At 47.9% G+C, this 21,720-nt stretch overlaps 1 protein-coding gene across 3 annotated transcripts in view; it reads left to right on the forward strand.

The window, feature by feature from the left end:
• LOC105902757 (oxysterol-binding protein 2-like) overlaps nt 1-21,720 on the forward strand; it is a 62,492-nt gene that overhangs the window by 1,215 nt on the left and 39,557 nt on the right. The window contains exons 1-2 of one of the 3 annotated variants that reach the window (XM_031570241.2): nt 3,329-3,431; nt 7,434-7,642. The exons of 1 other annotated variant lie outside the window; for it this stretch is intronic. In XM_031570241.2, coding sequence (XP_031426101.1) covers nt 3,355-3,431; nt 7,434-7,642 — 286 coding nt within the window. In that variant the 5' untranslated portion in view covers nt 3,329-3,354. Of the gene's footprint in view, nt 1-3,328; nt 3,432-7,433; nt 7,643-21,720 lie in introns of those variants that run through there. One more of the 3 variants, XM_031570240.2, reaches the window with a different exon arrangement.

Here is a 21,720-nt window from a genome sequence, read left to right on the forward strand (position 1 = left end):
CGTAATAAGAGCTCTCCTCATGGTATCAGCAAGGAGCATCTAATCTACATCAATTGCCCTACAGGTGACACCTGTGCGCACTGCCAGTGACACCTGTTGTTTAGGTGCCCTCCAACTGAGGCAGTTCATATTTCCCTCTGCCTGCCGAACAGCAGAATAGCGGAGGTCGCTCACATATAAACCAGCTGTCTCTGAATGTAATCCCTCTTTGTTCCTGTAAGTGATTCATTACAACATGTAGGTCTGTTCCCTCAAGGTCCTGCCGACCCAGTGATGTGGCAGGACAAGATATCCAAGTGCTTCTTGCTGCATCTCGGGAAAGTGGCACACGCGCACACATGCACGCACGCACGCACGCACACACGCACACACGCACACACGCACACACACACACACACACACACACACACACACACACACACACACACACATGCGCAATGAAGGTTAAGATAAAGCTAAAATGAAGACCTTCTCTGGCCTTCATCGGTTGCGTGATTGAGAAACGTTGTGTTTTCAACCCAAACCGGGGGCTTAAGTCAGACAAACTAAAAGTGCATCCTTTAAGTGTGATTGTTTGTGAGCCTCCCCCCAATCACTTTTTCCATGATGCGTCTCTCGCTCGTCAGAGCAGAACTTTTGGTGAGGCTTGGGTTTATCACCTGAGCCCTCCACCTGAATTCACCTTCACAGGAGCTCCAGTGCTTGCCTCTCCTGTTTAACTTCCTGGGGGGGAGGAGGGGGGTGACTCTGGGGTTTGTGTTGACAGTGAAAGGGAAGAGCTCTGTCCCTCTCTGCCCTCAACCACCCCCCAACCCCCCCCCTCCAGCTCCGCTTCAACCATCTATTAATAGTCCATTATGTTGCAAGGTGATTGCCGCTCCTGTGATGTAAGGCAAGCCTGCCGACATCTGAGAGCAGGGGCCGTGGTGCACTCTGAGCTCCCTCAATGTTCTACTCCTTCACCTGCTGTGTGTGTGTGTGTGTGAGTGTGTGTGTGTGTGTGTGTGTGCGTGTGCGTGCGTGTGTGTGTGTGTGTGTGTGTGTGTGTGAGGTTTGTGTATGTGTGTTCGGGTGTTCAGTGGTTTGTTTGTACAGTGTGTGAGCCTGTCTATAAATGTGTCCAAATCTCCTGAAGATGTTTGACACGTTTGATCCATTTGTTCCTCTCAGGCCTGATTTAAATTGACAGCATGATGTATAGAATCGTGGTGTCTCCTTTTTCAACCTTCACACCCTATATGGTCATATTGCACCGCCCCCCACCCCAACCAATCTCTCCCAAGCCAGTGCTCCGGTAATGCATTAGTTACTGAGGGGCGAGGAGATGCCGTGTGCATCATCTTGTCAGCACTTTCTCCTCCCCCTCCTCCCCTCAACCTACACTTGAAAAGTGAGTGACCAGCAGAATTATGACTGACTAACAGCAACCCCCCCCCCCCCCCCCCCCCCACACACACACACACACACACAATACCCCTCACGGATGTGGAGCCGAACAGTGCTCACAGGGTTGACGTCCTCCTGGTCCATGGTGAGATTGCACAACTTCCACAAGCTTAGAGCAGTCCCAGCCGCCCAGCTGCTTTGTAGTGCTTTGCATCTGGATCAGTGCAGATCTGTTGGGTGTCCACATGTGCTGATATGTCTGGCATGGCCCTTAAAACACAATGGGTAAGTGCAAACTTTGAGCTCAACAGCAGCAAAAAAAAAAAAAAAAAAAAAAAATCACAGGAACACGTAAAGTTTGTCTGAAAAGGTAAAGAGCCTGAATCTGTGGTTATGGTTTCTATGGTTTCTATTACATCAGAGAGGTTGCTGACTTTTCTGGCCTCCAACTTCCCCAGAATCTTGACATTCCTCTGTTGAGCATCTCATTCCTCTATTCATCTTTTCATCTATTTATCACTTGCCTAGGACCAAGCATCTGGCATTCACCTTTTATTGACTTTCTAACTTTTGCACTTGACTTAAAGATGCAGTCCGTGATTCTAATACAACTCACTTTATTGATTTGCTGACTTTTGGACTGGACTTAAAGGCGCAGTCCGTGATTCTAATCCAACACACCTTTTGTCAAATTCAGCAAATTGCTCCTCACGATCCTCTAGCTATCACTCAGGCCGAGCCTTACACTATTCCAATCAACACATTGCTTCAGGAGCACGGTAGGAAGCGGTGCCATTTCATTGGCTGATATGACACGTCAATCTAGGTGTTTAACCCACCCACTTTAAATGGCTGCCTGTTCTCAGCAGCGGGTCTCAGATGTTTTCCTCAGAATGTGGCAACTTTCAACGACCCCCCGCCCCTTCCCTCACATTCCCTCTCGTCTCATTTTCCTTGGGGAAAAAAAAAGAGATTAAAGAATGGGAAATGTATATCGGCTGCCCTACTCATAGCAGCGAGATGCTGATTCCCAACTTTTTCAGGCAGGTTGCACGAGGTGCTGCGATCTGTCTTGGGCGCAAGAGAGGGAGGCTGACATGTTCAGCACTTAAGCCTGTTAAAATGTAATGGCTCTGCGTAAATGCAACGTTGCATTCGCTCCTCTGAGTCATCCCCCAAACACACACACACACAAACACACAAACACACACACACGGGCACAAAACGTCCTCCCCCTCTGGTCTGATGCTGCATATCCTCATCACACTACCACCATCTGCCCCCCCCTCCCCCCGTGCTCTCTCTCTCGCCTTGATTCATTTAATGTTTAACTGATTCATCCCTCTTAAGTTCTTCTGCACTCTCCCTTTGGCTTCCGACGGTAATTTACTACTTGCCTTCCCCTTCCAGCTTTAACGTTCTCATCCCCGACTTAGTCTCACCTTGCCAAAGAAATCCACTTGAGCGGCCTAATCAAGATTAGCCAACCCAATACACACACACACACACACACACACACACACTCCCCACCCCACCCCACCCCTCTCCACTGAGAAGTCAGCTGAAAGCCCTTCTCCAGCTGCTTCTTTCACTGACGGACGCCTAGCGAAGTTGGCCGGCTTGTCAGACCATCTTTGCCTCCCACTGGTCCCACTTTATGGGCTCTCTCCAGCACTTGGTCTGGGAGTTTGAGCTGGCGTTTTACCTTGTATGGAATGGAAGGAGGGCTGGTGATGTTGGTTGGTAATGCCTGCCAGATCCTATCTTCTCTCTTCCTTCAGTTCAGATTCGTTATGCATGCAACTCCTCTTTTGTTGGTTTTGCTTCACTCCCTCATTCATTCTCTCCTACACACACACACACACACACACACACACACACACACACACACACTTCACTACACTGTGTACACATGATCCGTGTGTGTGGTTTTTGCCTGTGCTTGTGTTGTGTTGTGTGTATGTTGTGATGCTGTTCTGTCTTTTCCACGCATTCAGATCGGTGGATATGTGTTTTATGAGGATATGTGCTCAGGGAAACGACAGGTAAAGCCCTCTCCAGCCCTCAATGCTGAGCAAGTCCTCTTCTCCTCCTTTTCCTCCTTCTCCCCTTCTCTTTCTCCTGTTCTCCTCTTCCTCTTCTCCTCCTCTTCCTCTCCACCTCCTTCTCCTCTTCTCTTTCTCCTGTTCTCCTTCTCCTCTTCCTCTCCTCCTCCACCTCCTTCTCCTTCTCCTCTTCCTCATTCTCCTCCTTTTCCTCCTTCTCCTGTTCTCCTTCTCCTCCTCCTTCTTCTCCTCCTCCTCTTCCTCTTTCTCCTTTCCTTTCCTTTCCTCTAATTATTCAATGGAGATCAGCACTCCATGCGTCCATACCTCTCTCTCTCTCTCTCTCTCTCTTTTCCTGGCACTGTCAGTGAGTCACTTTCTCCAAAACACTCTCTCCGTTATTCCCCTAAGTTTCCCATTTTTCTCCCAAGCCCTGTTTACTGATTTCCCTTACTGTTTTTTTTCCCCCTACCTCTATCTTGCTGTCCCTCTCCGACACCCCCCTGCCCCCCTCTTGTTCGCTCTCCCTCGGTCCTCTCTCTCTTTCTCTCTCTCTCATCCCCCTGATTCACTCTCCTTCTCTCCATCCCTTCTTTTTCGCCGTTGCTCTGCTTAACTCCCCAGCTCAGACGGGCCTTACTGAAGCCCCCCCCCCCGCTCCTGCTGCCCCTCCCCTCAGCCCAGCCCAGCACAGATCTGCATGAGTCTCTGCGCCCCCCCCCGTGTTCACTTCTGACCCATTTACACCGCAAGAAGTGCAAAAGCTGTTGCACAGAATGCAATGGATGCTAGTTCACCAACAAGCTGTGGCTTAAAGCGAGAAGCACCATGGAGCTTTGCCTGTTGTGTTGGTTTCGTTGTTTGTTTCTGTGTTTGTTTGTTTGGTTTGTTTTTCTTTCCATCTGTCTTTCTCCTTATTTGACTTTTTCTTTCTTTCTTCCCGCGTGTCTCCTTGCTTGTTCTGTGCGCCTCAGCATGAGCATGTCCATGGACTGTTGGGGAGCAGTGGCCAGGCTGCTGGGTTACTGTACTGCTGATTAGCCAGTAATGCTGAGTCTTGTCTTGTGACTCGTGGTGTCAGCCCGCCTTTTCCCGGGACTCCCCCTTACTCTGTGTCCGTCTTCCTGCGAGCCTCTAACCTCCCAACGATAGGACCACTCAGTCCCCATGGCCCCGCCCACATCTCCCTTCATGTCTGTCACCTGAGTGTGGGTAAGGCCAATCATGTAAGGGGGCAGACGATGAGACGATGAGGCTACCACCCCCCCACCCCCCAGTCACACACACATACAACACTCCCCCTTAACCTTTTCAACTGTTACTTTGGGCTGCCCGGACTTTTATTCTAAAACAACACATAAGCCAGCAGTTCCTTTTTTTCCCACTAGGCCTCTTTTTTTTACCGTCCCTTCTCTCCTTCTCTCTCGCTTCCTCTCTTTCACCCCCCTCTCAATCCCCGCCCCTCACCCCTGTCGTTTTGCTGAGTTCCAGCACAGTGTGTACTGCTGATGTTTGTATAATGGAGCCGTGTGTGTGTGTGTGTGCGTGTGTGTGCGTGCGTGTGTGTGCGCGTGCGCATGTGCCCTGTGAATCCTGAACAGCAGTTTATAGAAGAGGCCTGGGATTGTCTGGTGTTTTAGCCTGCTACTTTCCATGTTGAGTATGTGATGTCATGCTGTGTGATCTCTCTATACAAGTGTGTGTGTGTGTGTGTGTGTGTGTGTGTGTGTGTGTGTGTGTGTGTGTGTGTGTGTGTGTGTGTGTGTGTGTGTGTGTGTGTGTGTGTGTGGTCCCGCTGGTGCTGTTGGCAGAGAGAGGCTGGAAGACAGCTGGTGTTGGCAGTAAGGGTATGGGGGTCAATAAGGGAGTGCAATGGGATACATTTATACTGTATACACACACACACACACACACACACACACACACACACACACACACACTTTTAGTTTTGACTATGTGAACTACTAAAAGAACAAAACCTTTCAAACAGGCAATAGGGCCATATTGTAACAGTAGTAGGAGGAACACAATATGGCATAGGAGGCCTTTAAGTACTTTGTGAGCTCTGTGTGAGTGCATTGCTGGATTAATTAGCTGGATTTCAAGGTATTCTCTCCCCCAGAATCAACACTTAATCACTGCAGTATAGGCCAACTCTAGAATATTCCAGACCAGAATTCCAGAATGTGTGCTTTTGTCTTGACCACACACTTTCTGACAGAACGCAGTCACGGAGTATGTGGAAAATACTGTACCTTTAAGTACCTTTGCTAAACGTTAGCTAATGCGTTTCTTGAATGCTTAGCCCAGGCTTTATATTGTCTGTAGTTATTGCATGAACTTGTGGAAATGGAAGGCTTAATACTCCATCCTTCGCTTTCTTCTCTCTGACAGTCTTTGGTTCCTTCCTGTGTTCCTCTGTTCCTTTCTCACGACGCACTTGTTCGCTTTCCGCAGTTCTGTTGAAATGTAAGAAAGTACTTGTCTGTCTTCAGGGCACTGAGAGGATGACATAACCCATAACAGCGCTGGAGCGGGAGGGGAGGGGAGGGCAGGGTCACAGAGGTGCTATCAGGGCATTTGTTAGGGATCCCTCCAGGCCTGTCTCATGCTCTCTCTTCCACAACAGAAATAAAATACTGTCTGTCTCTCATTCTCTCTTTGTCTGGCAAAGCGATTTGCTTGATGCAATTTTTTCTCAATTTCTGTCTCACTCTCTTTCTGAAAGTGATTTGCTTGATGCCTTCTTTTTCCTGAATTTCTCTCCTATTTCTCACGCACTCACTCTCTCTCTCTCTCTCTCTATCTCTCTCTCTATCTCTCTCTCACCCCTTCTTTTGGGTCTGTGTTTCTGGTTTTCTCCTGCTCACCACTCTTCAACACTGTGCACTCTGTTCCGGCCTCTCTCTCTCTCTCTCTCTCACTCTTTCTCTCTCTCTCTACACGCACTCATTGTTTGCTTTTGTCCACATTGGGGGCCGGTGGACACACAATGGCCTTGTTATACTGCATTCTCTGGCCTGGTGAAAACGCACTTGTAAGCCACAGTGGGATTGGCACACATATACACAAACACTCACACACTCACCAACACTCTCACACTGTGTTGGGTTAAAGCCCAGCGCAAACTGACTTAGTATGTGTTGATGACCTGCTTAAGTGAGTGTGTATTTGTCTGTGTGTCATTTTTTATCTAAATGTGGCTGCTACTGACTGAGCGTGTGTGTGTGTGTGTGTGTGTGTGTGTGTGTGTGTGTGTGTGTGTGGGTGTGTGTGTGTGTGTGAGAGACAGAAAAAGAGACACTCTCTGAGGGTCATGTGACTTTGCCTGTGTGTAAACATGCATGAGGTGCTGGCAGCTGCTACATGCATGTATCTAGGCTGTGTATGTGTGTGGACATGTGCGTGTGTGTTTGGACGTGAGTGTGTGTGTGTGTGCGTGTGCGTGTGCGTGAGTGTGTGTGTGAGTGTGTGTGTTTGTGTGTGTGTGTGTGTGTGTGTGTGTGTTTAAAGACACCCTGCTAACTCCACCGCTCTGGCTTTTCTGCCTCCATGCATTTTGCCCAGTTTTTTGTTCTGCTGTCTGACTCTGTTGGAATGTCATTTGTGTATTGACGCCCGTATGAGAATCCTGTGTTGCAGCTTCAGTAGAGGTATTATTCCCCTGACTTAACCCATGTTGTTACATCTCTTCCTCCCTGCGTTGTTTACCACCCTCCCCTTTGTCCGTCTGTTTGTATTTCTGTGTGTCAATGTTTATCTGTTTATTCTTCTCTCTTTGTGTGTGTGTGTGTGTGTGTGTGTGCGTGTGCGTGCACATCTGTGTGTGCCTGTTTATGTTTGTGTGTTCATGTTTGCATTGTATATGCGCGTCTATGTCTGTGTGCGTGTGTGTTTACGTTTTATATTTATTTGTTTTTCTTTTCTTTGCGTATATATGTGTGTGTGTGTGCGTGTTGGTCCCCGTCACCCTCACCACCACCACCGCCCCGCCCCCTCCAGGACGCAGGCGGAGATGGCGCACACGTGCCGCGGCACCATCAACCTGGCCACGGCGCACATCGACACGGAGGACGCCTGCAACATCGTGCTGAGCAGCGGCGGGCGCACCTACCACCTGAAGGCCAGCACCGAGGTGGAGCGCCAGCGCTGGGTCACCGCCCTGGAGCTGGCCAAGGCCAAGGCCATCCGCATGATGAACAACCAGTCCGGTGAGTGAGTGAGCGGGGGAGGGAGAGAGGGAGGGAGCGGGGGAGGGAGTGAGGGAGGGAGGGAGTGAGGGAGGGAGGGAATGAGGGAGGGAGGGAGGGAGTGAGTGAGGAAGGGAGGGGGAGTGTGCGGGCGGGCCGCACCGCACCGCACCGCACCGCAGTCCGTTCTCTGCCTCCGCCATGTCTAGTTCCTTCTCTGCTGTGTTGTGGTGCTGTCGAGGGGGAGCGTTGCCCGAGTTCCAAAGCACTTCTGTAGCTTTTCACCATTTAGGCCATTTACTTGTGACAGTCGTTCTGTTCAAGCAGAGTTTTTTCACAGGCCTGTTTGTGTGTTATAGCCTTGCTCACTGTAGTGTTGCATGGTATATGATACTAAAAAAGGTATTGCGATACCCTGCTGTTAGAAATGGTACTATACACCCATTTTATTAGAATCGGTACTATAAAAAAAAAAAAAAACTGTGTTTTAATAAGAGCCGTATTTCCTATGAGATTTCTGGTTACAACCGGTCAACTTTCTGGTCTTCACTTTTTCGGTCCACTCATCAGCGATGGATGATGCCAAACGGATTGTGTATTGACGGCCATTCTCCAAGGCCAACTCAATGCAGAAGGTCAGGGCTGGCAGTAGCAGCGCCCCAGCAGAGATGTCGGCGGTGTGAATAAACTCACACAACTGAGCCGCAGCAGTTCCGCAACACAGACGCCACGCAGACGCAACTTAGGCGGAGTGAAACGGGCCTTCTAAAACGCTTAATAATTCATTTGTGATATCTGGTTGCAAATGAACTAATATGAAACCACATACACTCAAGTATATAGGACATCAGATTACTGCATGCACTGCCATGTAAAAGCTTCAATAACTCTATGACCTTGATCTCATTATTTACAATAATCCAATTATTGATGTTATAAATTTAAGCAACCTGAATTCCTGCAAAAGAGTGAAAGTGTGTGATTGAAATGTGCACTAAAGTAAAAGTGTAAAAGTACTGCTTGCTCTTATCTCTGCAAGGATTGAACCTTTTAGAAGCAGCAGTGTGTCGTGGAGAGGTGTGAGTGTGCTGGTCTTAATGAAGGACTCCTCCAGTCCTGGTTGGATAGTAACATGTATGAACACACTATGGTATAATAGTCCACTGCTGTTGTTTTATGGATCATTTTCACATCATACGCTGTCTTGCATTGGCAATGACAATACATTTTTTTTGAAGCAAAGAACTTTAAGTTCCATGTTCTGTCATCTATTATTCCATTACTTTTCCAGATGTTTTAGTTTTTTTTCCATGTTATCATTTCCGTATTGGTATCTAGATATTTAGGCAGGTATTGTATTGAAGTCATAATTTGGTAGCGTGACAACACTAGCTCACTAGCTCACTAATCCTGACATAGTTTCACCAGGTTCATCCTGTGCATGTTAGCGCAGAAGCATCCATGTCCTGTTCTGCATCGGTTGAGTCGTACCCAGGAGTTTCTGTCGAGTGTGTGTCCTGCAGGCCTTGTGGCTTTTCACCAAAATACTTGGGTGTTACTCTGGATAAAAGTTGATGATGTGCTACTATTGACATCACACCCGCAGCCACTATTGACACATATGACCAGGGGCTTAGTTCTTAATTCTCAAAATGTGCTATGTTTGCTACTGCGGCACAGTGCATTTTGTGTGTTGTGCTGCTGGGAAATGTAGTTTTTCATGCATTTCAGAGGGGCTTGACAGTTGATGGTGTTGGTGTGGTTATGGTTCAGCATGTTCAGCACTCCCCAGTGCCAGGCTATATTTGAATGTGTGTCAGAGAGAGAGAGAGAGAGAGAGAGAGAGAGAGAGAGAGAGAGAGAGAGAGAGAGAGAGAGAGAGAGAGAGAGAGAGAGAGAGAGAGAGAGAGAGAGAGAGAGAGAGAGAGAGAGAGAGAGAGAGAGAGAGAGAGAGAGAGAGAGAGAGAGAGAGAGAGAGAGAGAGTAGCTGCTGCCTTTGTCGAATCATCAGTTTGGGCAGATGGCCCTGTCTTTCACAGAGTTTGCCACCGGGGGACGGCAGATCTCAGCTGGGCCAGGGGAAGGGATTCTCTCACACACACACGTGCACACACACACACACATATGTATGTGCACACACACACACACAAACATGTGCACACAGACACACACACATTCCTGTTTCACCGTGAGAACCAAAGCGTTTACCAAGCCTCCTGTTGGGATTTATTTTCTGTAAAAGCATCTCTCTTTTCTCTCTCTCTTTTTTTCTCTTTGTCTCTCTGTGAGTTTGTATGTGAACTTTCTGTGTGTGTGTGTGTGTGTGTGTGTGTGTGTGTGTGTGTGTCTGGTAAGGGACTTGGTGACTGGGAATCGGCTTCTCAGTGTTGGCAGTCTCCCAAGCACCTTGCTCTATTTTCCTGTGGCTATATCAGTGTGTGTGTGTGTGTGTGTGTGTGTGTGTGTACGTGTGTGTGTGTGTGTGTGTGTGTGTGTGTGTGTGTGTGTGTACGTGTGTGTACTCCCTTAAAGGTGTATGGGACCCAGTGGGCCTATTGGCCAAAGTGGTCAGGCCTGGGATGTTCTGTGGCTGCTGTGGTCTGTGTGTGTTTGTTTTACTGTGAGCTACTTCAGTTTAGTTCTGGACTTCAGTTTAGTTCTGAACAGCGTTTAATGTGTTGAGCCTAGTATCATAAACATTGTGTTGAGATGCACGCACACACACACGCGCACACACACACATGCGCACACACACACACACACACACACACACACACACACACACACACACACACACACACACACACACACACACATACACACACTCACAGTCTCTCTGTCTTTGGTCACCTCCTTTCTGTTTTGTTATTGATCTCCTGGGGGGGTTTGGAGGGGAGGAAATGTAGGTCACTTCCATCTTTGTGTGTCTGTGTGTGTGTGTGTGTGTGTGTGTGTGTGTGTGTGTTGGGGGGTCTGTTTGTGTGCCATCTCTGTCTCAGTGTGGGCCCTTTCATCCATTTTAGGATTATTTTTACTCCTCGCTTTCTCCATGGACCCTACTCAAACTTCCCAAACACACACACACACACGAACACATACACACACACACATTCACACACACACACACACACACACACACACACACACACACACACACACACACACACACACACACACACACACACACACACAGAGACACTCTTGCACACACACACAGTGGCATAGCAAACTCTTTCCCAGTGGATCCTTCTCTCCCTCCCCACACAGACGCACACATTCACACGCACTCACATTACAAATTTTCCTAGTCAAACCTTCTCATGTCCCTCATCGCTAACACACACATGCATTGTACTTATTCTCTGCACACGTACACACATTCCAAAGCCTCTCCCAGTCAATGCAGCCCTCGTCCCCCCCCAGAACACACACACACACACACACACACACACACACACACACACACACACACACATAGACACACACACACACACACACACACACATACACTAACAAACAACAAGGTGTATGGGACCCAGTGGGCCTATTGGCCAAAGTGGTCAGGCCTGGGATGTTCTGTGGCTGCTGTGGTCTGTGTGTGTTTGTTTTACTGTGAGCTACTTCAGTTTAGTTCTGAACAGCGTTTAATGTGTTGAGCCTAGTATCATAAACATTGTGTTGAGATGCACACGCACACACACACACACATACACACATACACACACACACACACACACACACACACACACACACACACACACACACACACACACACACACACACACACACACACACTAACGCCTGCTGACTTTGTTTTGTGTCTCACTCAATTCAGTTCAATTCAATTTCCACTGCGTTCTTTTCCATAGCACACTAACACTCAGTGCCTGTACACGATCCCCAAACATCCCTCTCCCTGAGTGTGGGGATGCCATGAGGGGAAGAGAGTTGGGAATCGGAGCACAATCGATTTCAAAGCAGTTTGCTCTGGTGCCTCTCCGCCCATTTCCTCTGAAGCCGGGCAGAGTCTCCAGCAGCTCTATTTCAGCCCCACACGGTCAGCAGGATGTTAATTTAATTGGAGTCCTGTCAGCCTCAGTCGGCCATCCGTAACACTGGCAGCCCCTGCTCTCCCCCCTTCCACCCCTCCAACCCCCCAACCGCCAATATTACTACCCATAGGGTGTCATGTGTCTGGATGCCCAGCAGGTGGCGGCAAATTCCAGTGCAAGGCATGATCTGGACACCTGACCTTTTCCAAAATCTGAGCTGTGTTACTTGCCGTTGAAAAAAAATCAGTTTGTGCTTTATGATGACATCAAAGGTTGATCATTGAAATGAATTTGTGTTAAGGGATAAGATGCTGCCTGTTTTTTTTATATCATGAGCCCATCTCCAAACCTAGTCTGAGCTCAAAACAGATCTGCAGCCTCACACAGTTGCCCTACACAGACATTCTACAGTGCAGTCCTCCCCCTACATATGTTTCAGCCCATCCACCTACAGACTGAATTCCAGACATGCATTCAGAAAGTATTTTTTTCTCTTTTTTTCCCTTTTTTCCTTTGTAGTTCCAATTTTCTGGCTCTTTGTTTCTCCTCTTCCTCCCTCTCTCTCTCTCTCTCTCTCTCTCTCTCTCTCCATCTTCCTCTGTCCGTGTTGACGTTGGAGAGGTGGAGGTGCTGAGAGTTAGAGGTAATTGGAGCAGCATCTGTCCATGGTCCTGAAGCGGCGTGCTGGCACTGTGGACAGCTCGGCGATTGATTAGCGATGCCTGCTTCCCCGTGATATCACTCCCCACCCCCAATCTCCACCCCTCCCTCCCTTCCCTCGTCTCTCTCTCGGTCCCTCTCTTTTTCCCTCCCTCCCTCCCTCCCTCCTCTATCTCTCTCTCTCTCTTACCCTCTCTCTCTTTTCTTCCCTTCTCCCGTCCCTCTTGTTGTCACGCACTCATTCCTCTCTCCCTCTCCCTCTCTCTCTCTCTCTCCCACCCTCTCCCTCCCTCTCTCTCTCTCTTTCTCCGCCACCCTCTCCCTCTCTCCGTCACTAAGCTGTGTACTTTGCTCCGTATTCAGAAGGCTTCCATGGAATGGAATGACCTTCTCCAGTTTTGCCCAACTCCTGATTTTTGCCAGCTGCCAGTCCTTACACTAAGACAGGACCAGGACTCCCTCTCCTCCTCTGTGTAAGTAAAGACCAATATATCTCTTTCTCTCTCTCTGTCTTTCTCTTTCTCTTTCTCTCTCTCTCTCTCTCTCTCTCTCTCTTCCTCTTTCTGTCTCTCTGTCTCGTGTAATTTAGTTTGATCTGACTTCCACTGTGTGTGTTTCAGCTTGAGCTGTCTCTCCACTAGGCTTGAGAGGTAGAGGTGGCATATTTGTGTACGGAGAGGCTGGTGTTTGGATGGCTCTGTGTGTTTGCGTACTGTGTGTGTTACTTCACCACACAGCGTTGCTTGGGCTTACTAGTGTTGCGAAAGCCTCCAAGCCAGGGGATGGTTTTGAAAGAGGAGCTTTGAACGGAGCAGTCTGTCTTCAAGGAAGATGTGCCGGTCCTGTCTGTCTGTCTGACTTTCTGTCTGTCTGTCTTGCTGCTGTTGCTCTGGTGTGTCTGTCTGTCTGACTCTCTGTCTGTGCTCTTTCTAATGAGTTGTGTGTTCCCTGCTACATTCCTCATAACTGTGTTGGCCACCGCTCGCTGTTTCATAAGAGGGCACAACCCAGCTCTCTACAGACAATACTCACTCACTCTCTCACTCACTCTCTCTCTCTCTCTCTCTCTCTCTCTCTCTCAAACTTAAGCTCTGTGTGGATATCTCTTAATTGTGTGACTGATAGTGTGTGAGTGAGTGTGAGCATAGTCTGTATGAGTACTTGGTACTTGGGAGCTGATTGGGAATGTGTTGTTTGGTCTGTGCACGTGTCCAGTTGGCATTCTTGGACAAACCCACTGCTCAGATCTGAACTGATAATGAGGCCCGACCGACAGACAGACAGACAGACAGACAGACAGACAGAGGGGTTCACTGGGAGGCACAGGAATGCCTGTGGGAGGGCAGCCTGGAGGGAGAGGAGGAGGGGATAGAGAGGGAAAGAGAGGGGAAAACTAGAGGAGAGGAGGGGATAGAGAGGGAAAAAGAGGAGGAGAGGAGGGGATAGAGAGGGAAAGAGAGGGGAAAACTGGAGGAGAGGAGGGGATAGAGAGGGAAAGAGAGGAGGAGAGCAGGGGATAGAGAGGAGAGGAGGGGATAGAGAGGGAAAGAGGATGAGGAGGGAATGGAGAGGAGGGGATAGAGAGGGAAAGAGAGGAGGAGAGCAGGGGATAGAGAGGAGAGGAGGGGATAGAGAGGGAAAGAGGATGAGGAGGGAATAGAGAGGGAAAGAGAGGAGGAGAGGAGGGGATAGAGAGGGAAAGAGAGGAGGAGAGAGGAGGGATAGAGAGGGAAAGAGAGCTGGAGAGCAGAGGAGAGGAGGGGAAAGAGAGGAGGAGAGCGGATGACAGGAGGGGAGAGAGAGGGAAAGAGAGGAGGAGAGCGGAGCAGGACTGATAGGATTGCCGTGCAGCTCTCTCTGAACTCCTGAGAGACAGCAGAGCATTTGAATCCAATCTAAAACCAGACAAAAGCACTGAAAAACTAGCTAAAGCACCTAACAGGATTACCCACCACCTCTCTCTTCTTCTCTCTACTCCAGTTCAAACCCCCCTCTCCTCTTTTTCCACAATCAACCCATCCTCAATCTCTCTTTCCCTCTCTCTCTCCCTCTTGCTCTCCCCTTCTCTCTCTGTGTAGCTCTAAGTTACACTCTCTCTGCCTCTCAGTCTCAGTTCTTCTTCTCTCTCTGTCTCCCTGCCCCTCTCTCCCTCCCCCTCTTCCCCCCATGTGGTTGTGTGTGGCCATCGTGCTGTGCAGTGCTGGGTGCGGGTCATGGCTCAGTCTCTGCCCCGCTCTGCTCATGTGACGTTGCTGCTCAGATGTTGGCCTTGTGTGTGTGTGTGTGTGTGTGTGTGTGTGTGTGTGTGTGTGTGTGTGTGTGTGTGTCTCTACTGTTCCCACTTTGACATTGTCTTCTGTCATTTCTCTCCTGTCTCCCTTTTCTCTCTCCCTCTCTCCCTGTGTCTCTGTTTTCTTTCTCTCCCTCCCTCAGCCTGTCTGTATTCTCCCTCTCTCTTTCTCTGAGTGCTCTCTCCTTCATCTCTCTCTGTCCCTCATGCTTGACTTCCTGTCTCCATCCTCCGCCTCTTCCTCCTCTTCTTTTTTCTGCGCTCCCATACACTCCTGAGGAGTGACTCCTCACATGTTACTGGTCTCCTGCTCCTGACGTCCTCCACTTCAAACCCGTCTCCTCTTTTTCCACATTCAACCCCTCCTCTCTCTCTCTTTCCCTATCTGTCTATCCTCCCTTTTTGTCTGTATGTCTGTCTCTGTCTCATTGTTTGGCCTTTCACTCATTGGGCACATGGCAGGCCAGATATGTGGCCCAGTGTTTTGGTACGCTTGTGTTTTAAAGGCAGGGCCCTCCAGGGAGAGAAAGCCCTTTGCTGTTGGACAGAGCTGTGGCCTTTGAGCCCATTAGCATGGCTCCTCTCCTCTCATATCCTCTCCACCCCTCTGCTCTCATATCCCCTCCTCTCCTCTCTTCTCCTCTCTTCTCACCTCTCCTCTCCTCCCCACCCCTCTGCTCTCATATCTTCTCCTCTCTTCTCACCTCTCCTCTCCTCCCCACCCCTCTGCTCTCATATCTTCTCCTCTCTCCTCCTCTTCACTCCTCTGCTCTCATATCCTCTCTTCTCCTCTTCACTCCTCTGCTCTCATACCCTATGCTCTCCTCTCCTCTCCTCTCTTCTCTTCTCGTCTTGTCTCTTCTCCTGTCCTCTGCTCTCACATCCTCTCCTGTGACCTCATCTTTCCCCTATTCCTCTCCACCTCTTTTCATACCAGTGTGCCTCGTCTTCTCATAACCCTCTCCTCTTACCTTCTTCCTTTTCTCCTCCTTTCTCCTTCTCTCTGTATCCCCTGTTCTTCTCTTCTCTGTTCTTCCCCCCTCTCATCTTCTCGTCTCTCTGTTGCCATGGTCTTCTTTCTCTCTCTCATCCTCTCTGTTCCCTCCGCTCTTTTCCTCTCCTCATCAGCCCGATCTCACCCTGCTGCTCCCCCAGCTAAACATAGTTTATTTTTCACCATCATGTATATTTATATGGAATGTGTGTGTGTGTGTGTGTGTGTGCGTGTACGTGCGTGTGTGTGTGTGTGCGTCTGTACACTTGTGTGTGCGTCTGTACATGTGTGTGTGTGTGTGTGCGTGTGTGTGTGTGTGTTTGTGTGTTTGTGTGTGAGAGAGAGAGAGAGAGAGCAAGAGAGCGAGCGAGCGAGGATGAATTGTGCTGTCGGGTGCTCAGTATATCAAGTCCTTCTTGATTGCTGCATGGTAGGTTGCTGTGTGTGCTATCTGCTGTGGGCTCCATTTTAATAGAACACATTCTTTAGGCTAAAGAGGAGCTTTAGCAATGAAGGTGGGTGTTGTCTCTCCAACTCATTGCCCTACTAATTGTGTGTGTGTGTGTGTGTGTGTGTGTGTGCATGTGCGTTTGTGTGTGTGCGTGTGTGTGTGTGTGTACACAAGTTTGTTTTCTCTCTCTCTCTGCCACTGCGAACCTCACCTAAGAGTTTTTCTGGGTTAAAGAACATGATTGCTGAAGTGTCTTCTGATGAAAATGTGTCTAGCTTTCGTGTTTCCCAGCTCATTCTAGTTCTTCTAGCTGTAATTGGATTGCTGTCCCGTGGCTTATGGAGATCAACCGTCATCTGCGACTGATTACCGCCCCCCCTTCCCAATCCACAACCCTGTTGGTACAACCCCCCCCCCAGCTCAGATCAGCACAGTAAATAGCCCAGAGCAGCACATCTGTTTTCGCCTGTGGCGAAACACATCGGCTTTGATAGAAGAAACTAACACAGCAGGAATCTACTCCCCAAACAGAATGTCTGATCCATGTGTTATGCACACTCATTCGTTCATTCATTCATTCATTCATTCGTTCATTCATTCATTCATTCATTCATTCATTCATTCATTCATTCATTCATTCATTCATTCATTCATTCATTCATTCTTGTAAAGTACAGTTAAAGTATTTCCCCCTCACCGGCCTGCTGTCCTGACTGCTGTAGGCCCTGATGTGGTTAGGGTAAGGCATCGGTTCCCAAACTGGGGTACAAGTGGTTCAGAGGGTACGCGGAGAGAAGTGAAAAAGCCCATTACATTTTCAAACTGAGCTATAAATAGACATGAAATCTTAAATAGTCTGAATAGCCAAGTCGCATTGCTAAAAATACTCATATATACCCATATTCAACGAAATAATTACACTGGCAAAAATAGCTACAGGTAGGTTAGTGACCTACCTTGACAGTTTCAAGTGTTATAGGCTGAATATGTGCGCGGGGGGAGGGGAGCGTGGCGGCGGCGGTTTCAAACATGAAAAAAAAGCGGGGGGGTGCGTAGCTGGAGATTGAATGTCTGAAGGGGTACGTGACTGTAAAAAGTTTGGGAACCACTGGGGTAAGGGACCGGCCTGCTGTCCTGACTGCTGTAGGCCCTGATGTGGTTGGGGTAAGGGATTAGAATGTTCGGTACCAGTCCTCCAGTGCCACTTTTCTCAATGGCCCTCTGTTTGTGTGGGTGAGGCCTGATGCCAGCTGGCTGGATGCCAGGGCTTAGGCTGGCATAGTCGGGGTTGGAGGGTTGTTGGGGGGGCAGCTTTGTTGCCAGGGGGGCCGTCTAAGGTGTTGCTATGAGTCTGAGGGTGTGTTTGTGTGTGTGTGTGCTGCTGAGAGAGAGACAGCGGGGAGAGGGAGACGTAGGAGAAGGCGGAGGAGGAGGAGGAGGTTAATAGCCTGATGAGGTCTGCTGGAAGGATTGCTGCTCACTCTTCACATTAGACATGTGCCAAATCTCACACCAAGGATTGAGTTTGCCCCCACCTCATCTCTCTCTCTCTCTCTCTCTCTCTCTCTCTCTCCCCCCCGCTACCTCCCTCCCCCTCTCTCTCTCTAAGTAAGGCTTTAATCTTTTTTTGTCTAGTGGCCGTTCCTTAAAATATGGCAGACTGTGGGATGTGTGTGTGTGTGTGTGTGTGTGTGTGTGTGTGTGTGTTTGTGTAGCCTGTATATGTCAGAGTGCATGTGTATGTCTGTATAATATATTGTACACTGGTGTGTGTGTGTGTGTGTAAGTACATGAGTACATTTATCAGTGCCACTGATTTTGGTGTATGTGTGTGCTGTCATGCAGCTGTGGTTTGTGATCGGACTCGAGCGGGTGTTAGTATTATGAGGTGTTGTGTCTGTAATTGCCCCATCAGCAAGTTGTGATGGTCGCCTGCGAGTGAGCCAACAGGAAGGCTGCTTCTCATTATGGATTTCCTCCTGTGTGTGAGTGACAGATTTATTTTTACCCTTCAAGGGTTCGGAGTGGCGCCGTCCCGCGAGGCAAGGCATAAAAGCGCTGCGAGATGGAGGAATTGATCGTTTTTAATGAAAATCATTTTTAGCGTGCCAGACGCAGGCGCAGGTTTGGGTGCTGATGGAGTCCTTTTGAGCGCGCAGGTAATGGAAGGGGTTGAAAAATAATGAGAATGATGGCCTTTGCAGTAAACACAACACTAACAGACACACATATGTAGACACACTCAGACATACACACATAGACACATGGGGCCCTAATTTGAAAGGGCAACAAGCTGTGCGTTACGTGTGTGACCTGTAGTCCACAAATGGCACAACATCATAGGGGGAGTCGAGAATAATTGGTTATTTGTATGTATACACTTAGAGGAAGCTGGATTAGTGGGAATAATTGGTTATTTGTATGTATACACTTAGAGGAAGCTGGATTAGTGGGAATAATTGGTTATTTGTATGTATACACTTAGAGGAAGCTAGATTAGCGGGACGCCTTTGTGGGACAGGTGAAACGGCATACAGGTTTGTGGGTAGGGGTGGGAATCTCTTGGCACCTCACGATTCGATTCGATTCCGATTCAGTGGTCAACGATTCGATTCTAAACCGATTATCGATTCTAAACCGATTATCGATTATCAATTCTAAACCGATAAAACGATTATCGATGCATGTCGATTTTTAAAACATTTGAGTTTGCTACTCAGAGTCTCAAATCACTTCATACTTTGTGTTTGATAATTAAAGAAAATCAACAAATGAATTACCTTCCCTATTTTTTTATTAGAGAAAAAGCGTTTCCTTGTCACAATTATGACTTTCAATGAACAATGCAATAATCGATGCAGCTTGCATTTCAACACAATGGATGTGTAAATAAAATAATAATAATAATAATAATTATTAAAATTTTTTTTTTTAAATAAAAAATCGATTATGAACTTTTCTGAATCGAGACAGAATCGTTCTAGAGAGAATCGAGAGAAATCGAAGAATCGATTTTTCCCCCACCCCTATTTGTGGGTGTGTCCTTGAATTTGTGTCTCCTGAGCCAATCATATCAACAGGAATTCTTACATGTGCTGTGATGGCAAGCCACTTAACGTTTGTTAATTCACATTATTTAACATATAAGCCTATGGGCCTAATTAACACGCATTAAAGCAAGCTACATAAGATATTATCAAAATGATTTATGTAGAATATAGCGGAAAGGTAAGTGAAGAGGTTAGTAGGGATGGGTAGCCTTATTCCTTTAGGGAGGGATGAACACACTGTATATGTGCACTTATCAATCAATAAACCAAAAACATTAAGGTCGTCTTCAAAGCATTTTCTCGCAAAATAATGAAATATTCACAGTTTAATGGCAAAACAGTCCCAGCCGCACTCCAACAGAGGACCGAGAGAAAAGTATTGATCCCACAACAACAATTCTTTAAATGGGGTGACTCACGATAATTTAATCCTTTTCAGGAAACAGCAAAGAAGCCCATGGAACACAGGTCATATTTCATATCCAGAGCAAAGTGAATAATCTCAAAAGACGAATAAACCAAGCTCAAATGAAAATACTATTAGGACACTTTAGAAACTATCAGATGAGTTGTTTCAGCGTCCTTGGTTCATTCCCTTAATTCCTTAAGGGTGGAGTCGAGAAGAATTGGTTATTTGTATGTATACACTTAGAGGAAGCTAGATAAGTGGGAAAAATTCAAGGAGGTGTTAACATAAGGTGTTCATTTGGAGTCAAAAGATTGGGTCAATTTAGTAACTGAGTGGTCAATGTTATGCTGTAGAGAGATTAGATCAGAAGCGCCTGCCATACTTTGAAAACCAAGATGCCGGTTCCATTCCAAAGAAGGAAGACACACCCATATGAGGTGTCGGCCTGCCATCAAAGCCGTTTAAGTCTGTGGGCATGTTATGAAATGACCAAATGAATGTGCCCCCGTAATCAAAATAGCTTTACATGAAGCCCCTCTTCTTTGTTGCATGTGAGAACCTGCAGTGCACATCTGTGAAGTAAGGGCCCATAGACAGACATGTCATCCTTGAGGAGGAGGAGGCGGCGAGGCTGACTGTGTTATTCACAGGAACTTGTTCACAGATTGTTGAAACTGGCACAGTTTACCGGCAGAGTGTGCGAGCGTGGGTGGATGTGTGTGTGTTTGTGCGGACACGTGAGTCATCTGAAGCATCCCTTGTGTTCTATCTTAAAACACAAGCACACACACACACACACAAACAAACAAACAAACAAACAAAAATAAGCATTACTTTTCCTGGCGCCTTTGTGTCTAGCTCCTACTGCTGGTTGTGGTTGTTCACTTCCCTAATGAGCTGTCTTGTCTGTCTATCTGTGTATCTGACTGTCTGTGTATCTGTCTGTCTGTCTGTCTGCCTGTGTTTCAGTCTGTATGTATTTCTGTCTGTCTGTCTGTCTGTCTGTCTGCCTGTGTTTCTGTCTGTGTATCTGTGTATCTGACTGTCTGTGTATCTGTCTGTCTGTCTGTCTGTCTGTCTGTCTGTCTGTCTGTCTGCCTGTGTTTCTGTCAGTCTGCCTGTGTATCTGTCTACCTGTGTTTCTGTCTGTGTATCTGTGTATCTGACTGTCTGTGTATCTGTCTGTCTGTCTGTCTGTCGGTCTGTGTTTCAGTCTGTATGTATTTCTGTCTGTCTGTGTATCTGTCTGTCTGTCTGCCTGTGTTTCTGTCAGTCTGTCTGTGTTTCTGTCAGTCTGTCTGTGTATCTGTCTGCCTGTGTTTCTGTCTGTGTATCTGTCTGTCTGTCTGCCTGTGTTTCTGTCAGTCTGTCTGTGTATCTGTCTGCCTGTGTTTCTGTCTGTGTATCTGTCTGTCTGTCTGCCTGTGTTTCTGTCTGTCTGCCTGCCTGTGTATCTGTCTGTCTGTCTCCTCGGCCTGGTAGTCAGCAGGGCCCTGTGTGCTCTCCTATGCCTATCTCCCCTTCATTAGTCTGCATCCCCATGCCGTGGCTGCTGCTTCAACTCATATGAATGGGCAGCAATCAGGACACCAGGGCGCTGTGGTTGTTGGCCGCTCTCTTTGGACTCGGTGTTGTTTGGCTGTGTTGGATGTCAGTGAGCAGCAGTGTTAATATGTGGGCTCTTCAGGTTAATGTGCGTATAGTGGGGATTCTTCACAAAGCAGTGATAGCACCATATTGCGGGGCGATCCGGACTTCTTTTTATGTTTGTGTGCATGGGCGGCAGGTAGAGAGAGAGAGAGAGAGAGAGAGAGAGAGAGGGTGTGTTTGTGTATCCGTGCACGATGGAAGTGTGTTGTATAAGATGTGTGTGCATCTTGTGCTAGATGTATTCAAGTAATGTGGATTTTTTGGCAGATGACTTACATGGTGTGACACACACACACACACACACACACACACACACACACACACACACACACACACACACACACACACACACACACGAACGATACACACACGACACACACACACTCACACACTTAAATCCCTGCCCTGTCCCCAGCCATTTAGCCACTGGATGTTTTCTATCCCCGCCTCTCTCTCTCATTTTTCTCTGTCACTCTCTTTCCCCTGCTCTCCCCTTCTCTCTCTCTTTCTGTACCTCCTCATGGAGATGGCCTCTATCTCTCC

Source organism: Clupea harengus, chromosome 7, assembly GCF_900700415.2.
Source record: "Clupea harengus chromosome 7, Ch_v2.0.2, whole genome shotgun sequence".
Lineage (NCBI taxonomy): Eukaryota > Metazoa > Chordata > Actinopteri > Clupeiformes > Clupeidae > Clupea > Clupea harengus.